The 13,904-nt window shown below is 34.2% G+C and overlaps 2 protein-coding genes across 2 annotated transcripts; both read left to right on the forward strand.

Annotated features, from left to right (window-relative positions):
- Positions 1-5,444: 5,444 nt before the first annotated feature.
- LOAG_02829 (hypothetical protein) lies at positions 5,445-8,506 on the forward strand (the record flags this gene model as incomplete). Its single annotated transcript, XM_020446141.1, has 8 exons — positions 5,445-5,591; positions 5,777-5,900; positions 6,375-6,451; positions 6,740-6,855; positions 7,154-7,333; positions 7,519-7,633; positions 7,900-8,033; positions 8,405-8,506. Coding segments are annotated over exons 1-8 (849 nt in total). The 5' UTR covers positions 5,445-5,590.
- A 2,283-nt stretch (positions 8,507-10,789) lies between these two features.
- On the forward strand, positions 10,790-13,671 carry LOAG_16986 (tyrosine phosphatase; the record flags this gene model as incomplete). The annotated part of the gene is made up of 7 exons (XM_020449642.1): positions 10,790-10,895; positions 11,620-11,761; positions 11,897-11,987; positions 12,189-12,389; positions 12,542-12,626; positions 13,020-13,189; positions 13,489-13,671. The coding sequence occupies 7 exons, from the start codon at positions 10,790-10,792 to the stop codon at positions 13,669-13,671; spliced, it is 978 nt and encodes a 325-aa protein (XP_020306778.1).
- Positions 13,672-13,904: the final 233 nt, after the last annotated feature.

The following is a 13,904-nucleotide window of genomic DNA, read 5'->3' on the forward strand; positions in this document are numbered from 1 at the left end:
TATATATATATATATATATATATATATATATATATATATATATATATATATATATATATATATATATATATATATATATATACAATAATCTTGGAATTCAAATGTTAAGTCTGAAATTAGCTTAATCATCTCTAATCAAAATCAAATTGTATCCACAGAGAAGTTTAAAAAAAGGAGCACAAAAGATTGAATGTTACAATATGCCAGAGACAAGAAGCAGCAGCTTCAGAAATAACGCTGTAGCTGAACAAATGTTACAGCTACTCACTGGCGCTTCCTCCGCAATCCTCCTGCGCTTTTCCACTCCTCCTTTAACCAGTAGGCTCACCTCACTGATGACGATAGCGAGAATGATGATGACGATGACGTGTGTGGCTTAGGGAGTCCGACCTAGCTTCTATCTTATTCTTCTGCTCTAGCCTTTCGTAATTGGTCTCATATTCCTACGTAACAAAGCTATCGCCATGAATACGTTTGTATTTGAAATCCAGAAGATTTGACGCATTCTTTGCTAAGCAAGTGAATGAAGAAAAGTCCAATTTTCATTTGAATCTATGTTAAAAAATAAAAGTGACCAGAAGTAGCCTTGCAATTGCTTTAAATACACTCTACAGAAGATTATTACTATTCTGTTTTCAAATCCGAAACAAGTCCATGCTGACTAGTGGAAAGCAGTGCTGCAATAAGGTCGTATTCTTCGCCTCACTTTGAAACTCCCTACAATTAAATGAAATGATCACTAAGGTGTATAATTTCCTAGTCAGACAAAACAAATATTTAATTTTTGTCATCTATGGTATCAATCGAGAGTACTATTTGTCTCCAACGAAGTTTCGTCGTAGTTGCTGATTACAAAATGATTGCGCTTTGATTTTGGAGATTTTCCAAACTAAGAAACGCAAAAAATAGCTTTGAAAATAATTTTACTTTATGGAAAAAAATATTGCAAGCTATATGGATGCGGTGTTGACGCAATGATCACAATGATATTACGACATGTCTCAGTATCTCTTATCCACTAGCATTTCTAAGAACTCCTAAATTTTAATTTTACTGAGTGATCCAAAACTGAACCCATCCCGTATTTATCGTGAAATTCAGCTATCCATCAACTTTGTGAATAATCGGCAAATTGCCATTGTGTCACTCATTCTTAACAAAACACTTTTGAAGCTTCCGCTACTTAGTTCGTACTTGTCCAGCATAGGGACAAAGTACGAGGGTAAGAGAAATAATAAGATCGCTTGGAGATTCATTTTGAATTTCGTAAATTTTTGGATGAAAAGTCAAACAGTTCCCTATCTTCACTAATGCTTCGATCATTTTCCATAGGATTTGTTTAGACTTAGTCTACGACTACGACTGGGATCGAAAATCCAACATTATCCTGAAACTAATTTAAGTCGGAATTTGTCTTTGTCTTCTGAAGATTCTAAATTTCATAAAATATACCAAGTAAGATTTTCCCATCAGAATGGCTTACCGCAATGTTAATGTGAAACTTGTGTGATTTTCAATGACTTTGATTTTTTTAGCCAATTAAGCTCAAAACATTAATGCCTTCTTCTCCAATTATAAATGACTGTGAATGTTCAGTTCGCATTATATCATTTTGAATAAAGTAAGAATATCACTTCCAAAGTATTGAATCTCTGTTATGAGTTATGAAATTGTCACGTGACTCAGCTCTTTGTGACAAATATTTTCCTCGAAAATATATTTTAGTCTATTTTGTTTCAACAAATTTCGAAAAAATCTTGGAAGATTTTCAAACTACTTTTCGAAATTCCCTAGGAAAAGGTGAATCTTTAACAAAAGAACCAAATGAAGTTTTTGCTGTTAAAGCTTTTTCTATTTCTTCTATAGTTCAATACCGTGAAATTACAAAATATGCAAGCAGTGTAAGGTAACTGTATCTGTGCATCAAATCCAGCTATCCGTTAAAAGAAAGTACTGTCTGAGGTATAATTTACAAACAAATGCAAACTATGTTTTAAATGAATAATCTATGAAAACATAACTAACTATTCCGCAAGAAAACAGATGCCTTAAGCTTAGAGAAATATTCAAATGCAGTAATGTGATGTATTTTCAGAATTTATTTCCTTTTTTTGAAACTGGAACATTCTCCTGTCGATTATCGCTTCCATGGAAATGTCGAAAAAGCTATGCTAAAATGTTAAAATTAGTTCACGCTTTTTCATTTCCTGATTTGTTCCTGCATATTCCCATCATTGCGGTTGACTTACCGGCTTCCGTAACGTTATTTATGCAAATATACATTTCAGTTAGCTTGAAATGCTAAGGATACATTTCGAAGCGAGCGATGGCTAGAGTGAAGTTTGTGCCATAATGTGGATAAACAAAGATCACTTACAAAATTATGGTGTAACGAAGTGGTGAACTTAGTATTTTTACATAAAATGTGTAGCTAACTAAGGGAAAAATATGAAACTGTCAACTGTCAACTGAATTATCTCATTAAAGAACATGTCTGCGCATTACTGTTTTACGAAGCTGACGAATTGACCTAAAAAATTCATGGATGAGCTGAGAATGCGGTCGATGGATGACCGGAAGACTGAAGTGGCATTCGGAAAAACAACGCCACTGATGGACCCATTTGTGTCATAATCCCCTGTTAGTTCTTGAAATGTACAAGAATAAGCTTCTGACCTTTACGGTCCCATTTACTGTGAGAAAATGCCCTACTCACTGCATTTGCAACCGCGAAGAATACCTGGAAATGCTGCAAGCTTACAAATCTTTGCATTTCTGAAAAGGGAAACGATTGTATCTCAATCATAAGTACGAATGTGATGAAGTCAGATAACACTTACAATCAGTGACATCACTTGGCTCTCCAAAACCTCTCTACAAAATGATATCAATGATTCTTTCTCATATTTATCACCACTTTCATTATCAGCAGCTACATTTTATATTTACTGTGACCGTGACTGTGACATATGTCATCTTTCTATTTATTCATCTACTGTTGTGGCAATCAATCCTGTATTCGCTACGTCTGGTAAACAAAAGGAAAGTGATCGTCGGGTCCATATCCATCATGTGTAGACGAGAGAGTACCCTTTTTTCTCTACATAGCCATAGCTCTATCAACCGATCGATCATTGGATGCTTGATGCAATGACTACTAGTAGTGAGGGGTTGTCCCTGTCTAATCTTTGTCCAGGGCCTTATCCAAGACCCGGGGAATAATTTTTGGCTGCCCTCCCAGGAGGGAGGGCAATTATTGGTAGCGGGGGATGTGTGGGTTTGTTGGGGTATCGCTTTCTACTGGTGTGGGTGTACGCACTATTGTCGCAGGCTTTAGGAATCGATTGAGAAATATAGTGTGTCCAGAAGTGCCGAATACTACCTGTTTTTGCCTGTGCATGCTGTTGTTGGTTGAGGATGTATTCCGAATTTACCAGTGAAACTGGCACCACAAAATATTGCCATTAAAATCATAAGATGTGAAAAAATGGCTTGTCTTCTACTTCAATCTTATTTTAATAAGAATGAGCTAAGTTTATCAAAATAAATGGCCGTTGTAACATCAAATAAAGCACAACAAAAGTCAACAAATTTTGAAATTATTATGGTCATGTCAGTAAGTTTGGTAGCAACAAATACAAGTGAGTAAAACATTTCCTGTAATGTTTCATTAATTTTAATCAAACTGCGAATAATTAGTCACTCTTCTTCTAGTACTACTACTTATTCGTCAACTTTGCTGCTTTGTTTCTTGACGCACTGTACCTGTTGTAACAGCGACACCTATTAAGGTGTTTCATGATATCATCCAGATGTCTTATGTTCATTTAGAATGATGATGTAAACAAATTTGCTAAGAATTAAATAGTAATTTATACAAAACTAGAATGGAAGTTAAAAATGCACGAGTAAATTTTGGAGAGATATCAATTTAAGATTTACATTTTGACAAATGAAACATTTCAAAGTATTGTGCTTCTCCCTTCAATATTTTTTTATTGTTAGAATGAGAAATAAGGTTTTTACAGCGCCCAGCGAGTAAAAGTGAAATAACCTAACTCCTGTAAATCAACAAGCATGTATTGCGTGCGCATAAAAGAGAAAAAGATTTGATTGCAAAAAGAACAGATGTATTTAAAATAGGTTTTGATTGCTTTTTGGTATTTTTAACTACGGTGAATAAGTTTATATAAGCATTAGATTCACTAAATGCTTGTAATTTGACTGAAATTATGCATGAAAATGATCCATTTAATAAACAGTAGAAATAAATTTAACATTTTTGTTTACAAGCCGGGAATGATAATTATCATGTTAATAACTAAATGTTAACTAAATCACAAGCCCGATTCCTTGTCAGACACGGCCAAATCACTTGCAACAACGCAAATAATTGCAAAAAACGCTATTCGATCTCATTCTGGCGTTCAGCAGTTTCATATAATGTGATATTATTTCTTGTTGTATCGTTGTTATAACAAGCATACCTCCTATTCAGTAAGATCTGTCATAATTCTTCATTATGATAAATCTTATTTTTCTTGATTTCAGTTAAAGTGAATGTAACTGCATAGAAAATGAAACCAAGGGTATGAAATTTCGATTCCATATTTTGTTGCTGAATTATTGGAAGTACTTGATTGTTTAGTAATTTATTATTTGCGCAAAAATGAACAAAAAATTTATGGCTTCCAATTGACAGGTTTAAGAGTGTCAGGCAGTATTTGAAATCAATGAATACTGCATGCCGTCCTGAAATGCTCCCTTACTATTGATTAATAAAGAAAATTTTAATCATGATCCGCACCAAAGTACTTATTTACTACTATCTTCCTTTGTTTGGAAAATTTTGCAAAGAAATGACATTTAGAGCCAAATCAGACGGGGACCACCTCCTCTGTTTGCAGACTTGTATCTACCTGGATACGCTTAGAGGAAAGAGTTTACTTCACATTTCATTGCCTTTCATGGTACCTTTGACTCTGTCAAGTGTCAATTCGTAATATTTTGTACGCTTTAAAGCTAAGTCAGTATAGCATATAAAAATATCGCCGATCATTGAACACTTCATACAGTTGTACTTTTCTAGGCTCGTACTCCATTAATCAATTTTACAACTTCTATAACTTAACGGTAGCATTTCCCTCAAAATTATGGAGAGAAAGAGATGAGGAGGGATGAAGAGTTTACGATTTCTCGTATTCGAAATGACTTTTAAGCAAATAAATACATAGCTTTGTAAGAATTAGTGCAAATGCTCCATGTAAGGTTAACCATGAAAATGATGCGATCCTGGGAAATATCCACTCGTTTATATAGCTTGCTAATTACCTGGACCTATTAGTAGATTCACTGCTAAACTCCTGCCTTTCAACCTGAAGGGGCTGGTGGAGATGGAAATTTTGCACAGTGAGTAGGACACTTCCCTTGGACTCTTGCCAGCGTTTTTTGGATTCCGGATTTGTTCACGTACGGATACCTGCTGACAACACTGGGGTTTTTGTGTCGCTAGGATACGTGTAGTGTCGCCGATGATTGGACACTTCATACAGTGCATACAGTGAAAGCATCGATAAATCAGTAGGAAAGAAGTGAAATATTTATTCTCGTGAGAAATGAAAGGAAATTAACAGAGATGTTGTGGCAAATTCGTTATTTTTCTTCACTTTAATCTCTTCTTTAAAATTATCTATAAGTGAAGTTACCGATAGGACAATATTAGGTAAAGTGTAGAGAAGTTGGATATTATTAGCCGATTATTTGTCACAGTTTTTAGTGGCGATGACAAGTAATGTTGACTTGTCGAAAGTGGATAAGATAGCACAAGATGCTTATAATTTGAGCGAAGCGTACCGATTCAAGGAACAAGCAAATGCTCGATACAGTGCGAAAGATTATGCGTTAGTTCTTTTTTCACATTTCCATTCTGCTAATTCATCTGTAATGGCAGAATTTCAGTGATCATCTTTGTTATGTGTTTCCATTTTTCTGTCTTTCAGTCTCTTCATTTTTTATAAAAATTCTTTAAATTTCAGTTTTAACTGGTTACAGTTTAGGCTTTTTATCCGATCGTAAAATATGCTGCTAATCATTCTTATCGTTTTTTTATTGACAGCAGAATAATCGAATTGGCCAAGCATTCTGCTATGTATAAAACCATCTTTGGATTCATTTCCCCTGATTCATGACGCATTTATTTTTGTTCTTAAATGCGTGTTTGAGTTGTAACTTATTGTTAACATTTATCTCTAATTTCATAGTTTCAGTAAACATCATGTGCTGTGCTGTTAAACATCCGTAAATCGACAATCATTATTTTTGAACTATAAGGAAGAACGGAAAATTTCTGACATTTTTATAAGTTGTGATTTCAGTGCGGCGATTTATCTATACCACCAATGCTTACTTCGTGCTCGAGCGATTCAACAACTTTCTCAGTTTGGATTGCAGAGTTAGTGCCGGCTGTTTGTTTCATCTTTTTTAGTCTTTTGAGTTACATCTAACGTAATATTTAAAAAAAAAAGAAAATGGGTTTTTGAGGTTTAGTGGATCGCCAATTAAAAGATTTGGCAACGATTTTTTTTTGCCAGAAACAATTGTCCTCTTTGTTTTGTAAAAGTTGTTTATGGATATGAAGCAGTGAAATCCGGATCATTGCATTAATGCTGCATTGAATATTGTTACTTTATTGATTTACTTTGGTGCGATCAAATATTATTGAAGTTTCGCTTTTTTTGAGGCTTGGCGCGTATGGAGTGCAGTGTAGATGAGTCTCTATGTGACCAGGAAAAAAGTGGGAGCGCACAAGGAAGTAGTAAAGTTTTTGATATAAGTGATGTTGCTGATGAATCAGCAGTAAGTTTTGTTTTGCGTTTGGTATTGCAACAGTTTGAAATAGTAGTTATCCCATTTTTATGAGTAGAGAAAGTTATATGAATTCATACAATGCAGTTTATCTTCTTACAATCCTCAGCGCTGAATATCGCTAAAAGATTTAGAATTTCAAAAATTTGTTGGATTTGTTTAAAATTTGCTGGAAGGTTATGATGACCAATTTGTGTCTGACTGGATTATACCTTTTCCTCTTTGCCTTATTCATAATATTCTCGTTGTTATTCTAATATCGATGAATTAAAAAAAAGAGAAGATGCAGAATGCCGGGAAATTTGGCGAAAGGCGTAAAAGAATCAGTTCAACAAGTCGGGGTGAAGAAATGAAAACAGAAGCAACTGATATCGCACTGAAGTGTTACAGTAATTTAGCAGCGTGCATTTTGAAGGGACAGAATCGTACAGAACCCGATTTTCTTCGTGCTGTGGAATACTGCGATAAGGTGAATTATAGTGATGGTAATATTAATTACTGTATGTAGATATTAGTTAGTATTCAATGTTATTCTCTTTGCCTAAATGATTCAAATAGTCTTTCAAAGATTTCCAGTAGTAATTTTAAGTTAAAAACAGAAAATTATAGGAAATTCGACTTCCTATATTTCATATGAAACAGATTTTTTTATAGGTTTTGTCAGTGCAACCTTCGAATGAAAAAGCCTTATACCGTAAGGGATTGGCGCTGTCAAAGGTAAACATGTACGAAAAAGCAATCGCGGTGCTACAAAAATGCAGTTACAGTAGTATATTTTTTATTCATTTGCTTCTTGAATGACGTTCGTATGTTGTGTAGTGGCGTTAATATCATCGCAATAACACAAGTGATTCTTTTAGTTCATTCTCTCAGTAATTTTGTCTGTTTTTATTTATTACTTAATAAGGTGCAATATAAAATAAAATAACAGCTTTATGTGGTAATTTGCGGTGGTAATTATTGATTGAGGGTTAATGACACCCATGCTGAAATCTTGTATCGAGTGAAAAATAATCTGAATCCGATAATTTTAAGATCGCGGAGCACAAATGGTTATTGATGAATGTCAACAGTTATTAGCAGAGGAACGACGACGACGAGATGATCAAATTCGGCGTAATTTTTCACGTGCATTTGGAGCTAGAGTAAATGGACAGCATGTGCTACAGGTTAGATTTCCATTCTCCTTAATTGATCATATCTTTGAAACTTCTTACCATGGATTTCTTGCAGTTGTTCTTAATAAATTATGTCTTTGAATCTTGTTGTATATACTCTGCAGTTTCAAAAATAATGTGATTTTTGATTTGTTTAAAACCTTTAGCTACCGGTAAAAGAAAAATTACCGAGTATGAGTTCTACATATTATATCGATCACTTTATAGATATAGACGATGTGCGATATGTACATCGCATGCAATGTGTTCTCTTTGGGTGCAATGCGCAGGATTATTTTTGCAACATATTTAATTTACTGGTCTTAAAGCAAGAACCAGTTAAACGTGGTTTGGTGATTTGATCGCGTACTTCATCATTGCAGGAATTTAATGATGGTTTTGCGAATCAGGTAATAACAATGAATGGGAATGCTAATGCAAATTCATCTACCGAGCACCACCTGAATCTTCAACAACAAAACTAATCTCATCCAGTTTTGTTGCATTTAGATTCTCTAAATTATAACGTGAGTTAACTTTGAGTAAAATCATCACTTTCAAGTAAACTGATGCAGATGTTTTTACCGTCTGTATCATCAGTGCCCTTGATAATATGTTTGCCGTTGTTCCGCCTATTAAATGAAAATTTTTGATATTTACAAATATTTATGCATGTTTGACTTTTATTTGGAAACGCAAATGAGTCGGAATAAAATCCGTGATTGAATGGTTATGTTCCAAACTACCATTTCTGAAGATTATTTCTTTTTGCATTTAATGTTTCGTGAGATTTATTTATAAGTTGTCAAAAAAAGAAAGGTAGACTTTAATATTTTGCCAATCACGTTGTCAAATGGTAAATTAAGATCAGTATTATAATATATGAGAATTTTGTCAATATAATGTTTAATCCTTGTCATGCCTCAAAAAATTTCCTTGTATTTAACCTTCGCGGGTTGTATACATTTCTTATGCGGGTTCCATGAAATCTTAAATAATAAAATGGAACAGTGGAATGGAAAATGTTCTTTGTCATGATCTTAAGTCATTGTTTGTAATAGTCGTCCACAAATTAATTTTATTATTTACTGAAGTTGGATAATTTTTGCTGGTCGCAATTTAATGTTGTCATTATGTGTAATTAATTGAATTTGATGTTATTGACAAATTTTATAGATTTACTTCCTGAAGAAATTCTGTTGCAATTTGTGTTGTCCTGCCGTAAATTTCTAACGATCGATAAGTTTTGCCATGAACGAACAAAATTCACTAAAGAAATTTTGAGCTGTAGGCCTGTCAGGACATCGAAATAATGCCCTTTATGTTAAATAAATCAGTGTTACATACCAGGGTTTTTAAGTCACTGAAGTGGCTTCGTTATGGTTTCTAATATAAATGATATAGTAGATTTTTAAAAAAAAGGTGTAATGGCTGTACTGCAGTGTAGGAGTTACGAAGGTGTCAGACCATAATAATTTAACTAATTTTCTGAAATTGTTGCAGTTGCTTACTTTTTAGTTGATCCTAAACAATACAACATTCCAGAAATGTGTGTAATGTGATTTGAATGAACTCTTAATTCTTTTGTTAACGTGTGAGACATCATTAAGTTTTGCCTCATATTTGCACACTTTGCACATTATAAAAGACTTGAACGGTTGTGAAAAATCATTATTAGATGAAGTTAGTTTCGGGAGTGCAGGATGGTAAAGCGCAAAAAATCCAAAGGGGTGAGTTTTTCTGGGATCTATTAAAGCATTGACAAGTTTCATGGGTAGCTAAAGGTAGAAATTTGAATAGGTTTGAGGTTTCAATAGCGATGTTTGTTCTTTGTCAGATGTCGATGTTTCTTGATGGTCCAGGTGGTGAAGTTGCTTTTTTCAAATTTGCGAAAATTTTGATGTTATGGATTGAAAGTACCGTCATTTTTCATATGGGGACACCCTAAACGAACTACCAACGTTTTACTGGCAAGAACTGTACAGTGCGCGTCAATGATTTGAATTTTTGGGGATAAATCTTGCAAATTAAAGAGGTCGGACAAGTTATCTGTACAGCAAGGTAGAAAGGATAGGAGTCTAGAGTGGAAAAAAAATAAGAAATGTTCTCGAAAACGAAGCGGAAGGATTTAAAAGAAGAAATATTCCATTCAATGGACATGGAATGGGGACAGAAAAAAACGATAAGAAATATTGTGAAGTAGCAAAAGAAGGTTCACAATGGCGTCTTGCATCTTGCTCAAGTCTTGCATAAGGGTACCTTGCATGCTTTATGCTAATTCTTGTCCAAACATAGCCGAGCAAGTAAGTAAGACCAGTATCACCTGAACTTTGTGAAAACTATTCCACTTATTTGAGTCTGTTCGAGTTGACCCGCTCAAAAGACTCGTAACATTTGCGAATGGTGAGATTCACGTATGGCAACTTGGCGATCTTTTTGAAGTGTTTCTTTTTCTGATTTCTTCTAGATGACCAATTCAGTTTTGATGCGACTGAAAAGTTCCTAAGTGCCTAATAAAATTTTTTAGTTTTCTATGATAAGTGCAAGCAAGGTGAAGAGACAATGAATAACTGAATTAGCTAAACGGTTTACTAAACGTCAAATGACAGATGACAGCAAATGATGAATATATAGTGTTATGGAATCATTCGTTCGGTTTAATAGCTGAACTTGAAATGCAGTAAAAAAATGAAAAAAAAACAGAAAATAACTGGAAAGAACTGTAGAAGAAAAGCAGGAGGGAGAACACAGTGGAGGAACTAGTGACGATGGCCACAGTAGAAGATGATGAAGGTGCGATATTGACAAGACCGAAGAAAAAATCAGGCCCTGATCAAGCATTGGAGAAATTTGCACTCGCTACTGTTGCTAAAAGTACTACTGATTTTCTCATATTTCATAATTTAAATCTGTGATCTATCAGTGGTACACATGGAAATGAAATATGGTAAATGGCAGATCTTTCACTTCAAGTTTCCTTTGATTGCCTTCAAAATGAAAAGAAAAATTTTGGAACAAATTCATTGTAGAACAGTGATTTTTAGATAAGTAGAAGTAATGAATAGCTGTTAAGAGATAATTTCCACTCATTTAATTTTCTTTGTGCAACCTTCCAACAGAATCGAATATTGGTTCGTAGCAAGTTTTAAATGGGTGCACCACTTTTCGTGATTTGTGATGTGTAGAATAAGGGATTAATGGAATGATGTAGTGCATCGAACAAGAACGATACCTCATAAGGTTGATGTGAAGGATTTGAAGTCTTTTTTTGATCACTAGACTTTTGAAATTTCATTCAGTATTAAGATCCTTCACTTGGTGTTATAACGAAAAACTTTTAAAACTGGAAATTACTTGTTCCTTCTTGTTACTTGACCAAATAATATCAAAAAACTGTTTGCCAAGATGTGAAGTCTTAACTAAAGGCATGGTACTCGATAGACTGACCTGCATTCTGTCGTGTAATTATAACATAACTGGAAGTTGGTTAGATAATTTAAATTTTCCACTGATTGAAGTATTCCACTAACTAAATTATAAATTTATTGAAAGCTTCCGTAGTTTTAAATTTGTCAAAAAACAGTTCCGTTTCTTCAAGAAATAGATGGTTTACGAGCAGAGTTTGCAACGCTGAAAACGTTTGTGCCGACAGTAACGTCACAAGCAGCATTTGATCGGAATAAGGATTGCAACCGATACAACAATATCATTTGTTACGATCATACGAGGGTTGTATTGAAGTAATTTGATTACCATTTATGCAACTATTTCATGTTTCTTTCCATTTAATATGTTCTCGCAAGCATTAAGAAAGTCTGGCAGTTGCACAAGAAAGAAGTGTGTTTAAATTAATTGCAGAATGTCTCTTTTCATAGGTTCAATGTACCTCCGGATAGAGATTATATCCATGCTAATTATGTTCGAACATCGCTCTGCAATCTTCCTAACAATTTTATTTGTACACAGGTGTGAAAAGCTTTTCTTATGAACACAGGTCAACGATGTCAGTCGAACTTACCCTATTTATTATAGCACGGATTCTACATACAGCAATGCAGACGGTACTAGTATACCTGACGTACGTTAGCGCAGTTTGTGCAGGATACCGTTGAACTTCATAGTTGATAATTTATAGATTTTGTCACTATAAAAATAAAAGTGCTGAAGGGCCCAATGGATTCGACGGTAAATGATTTTTGGCGGTTAGTTTGGCAAGAGAAGCCAAAAACTATCGTCATGTTGTGTAAAGTAATAGAATGCGGTAAGCAAAAATGCTCCCAATATTTTCCATTGAATCAAGGTGAAACAAAGCAATACGGGAAGGTTATCGTCAAGAACGTCCGAAAAACTTCATCACCTTCGGAAAAGGTTAATGGTTTCTTAAAATTCATAGAACAAAACTGCTTTTCGGGGAGCTATTTTTATAATGAAATTATTAAGGAGGATGTCACATTTCCACTATTACCATAACTTCTTAGTCTGATGATTTTGTTTTTAAATATTACTGGAGAACTCGTCAGGTTTTTGAAGCAATTCAAATGAACGTCAATGTGAAAGGAAATACGGCAGTTGTATTAACGCTATTTAAATGGTTAGACTGGCCAGGTAAGGTGGACGTTTTGTTTTTCTTTTTCTTGAATTTTATATAGGATTTTATTCTTTAAAATTTTCCATACATTTCCGAAACACTGAGTGTTTTTCAAGTTTTCCGGCTGTAACTAGCTTTTTAAAAAATTCAGACCTTGAAAATAATTCATGGGAAAAAACTTTGAAAAATAAACTGGTTATGAAAATAAAATTCATTTGAAGTAAAATACGTCAACACACAAAAACGTTATAATTCTCAGCTTTCTAACAAATTCGAATTCTTAAAACCTTGAATCTGTAGAGAGTTCGAATGAAATGCTTTTTAAGAATACTTTTTAAGAATTTAAGAAGCACTTTTCAGGAATAATAGTCCATCTTCCGTTCACTCCTTAGACGAAAGAGTAATTTCAGATTTCGGAGTGCCAACTTCTGGAATGGGAATGCTGCGAATACTGCGACAAATTCGGGATCAGCCTCGGAGCACAGCGATTATTCACTGTTCGGCAGGTGTTGGCAGATCGGGAACAATAGTTGCATGCGAGATCTGCTTGAAGATCCTTCTTGAAGGAAAAGATCTCAATGTAAGATTTACTATTTTGGTCCTTTAAAGCAGCATCACAACAAAAACGGTGTAATCTGATTTCGTTTCTAAGGAAGTTTTGATATGATTTCGTTTTAGCCACTTATTTACTGATTAACCATGAAGTCGATCTTTTCTTGCTATTGAAAAACAAGGAATTAAAATCATTCCTGACTACAACTAAGTAACGAATCTTACTCAGTCTCTTCATTTTCGTTGTGATGTTCCTCAAGTCCCAATAGTCCAGAAAATGGGATGACGTGTTACAACTTCTAGAGCACTTTCTAATCCTTATTTCAGGTGCTGGATGTCATAAAAGAAATGCGAACACAGCGAGCTGGTGCCGTGCAAACGGAAGGGCAGTATGTATATCTGCACAGGACACTCTGCGAGTATATAAATGCTAAAAAAATTGCTAAAGAGAAAATTGCTGAATTCTTTACTTCTTACTTGACTTATGCAAGCAGTTGTAAAGGGGAATAAATTCTTTCCAATGTTATTATTAATGAGAAGGATGCTTAATGAATGGTACAGCAACATCTCTTGAACATACTTCAAGTATCTCAAATTTTCAGAATTCCAAAAAAAAATCGATTCATCAATTGTCAGATTATTGTGCATCAAATAATTTTTCGAAACACGAAATGAAATTTGAACAATGAAATCTCGCATTACTTCATTATTGCTGCTCAAATAAATAAATACACCTGGTGACC

Source organism: Loa loa (genome assembly GCF_000183805.2).
Source record: "Loa loa unplaced genomic scaffold supercont3.33, whole genome shotgun sequence".
Taxonomy (NCBI): Eukaryota; Metazoa; Nematoda; class Chromadorea; order Rhabditida; family Onchocercidae; genus Loa; species Loa loa.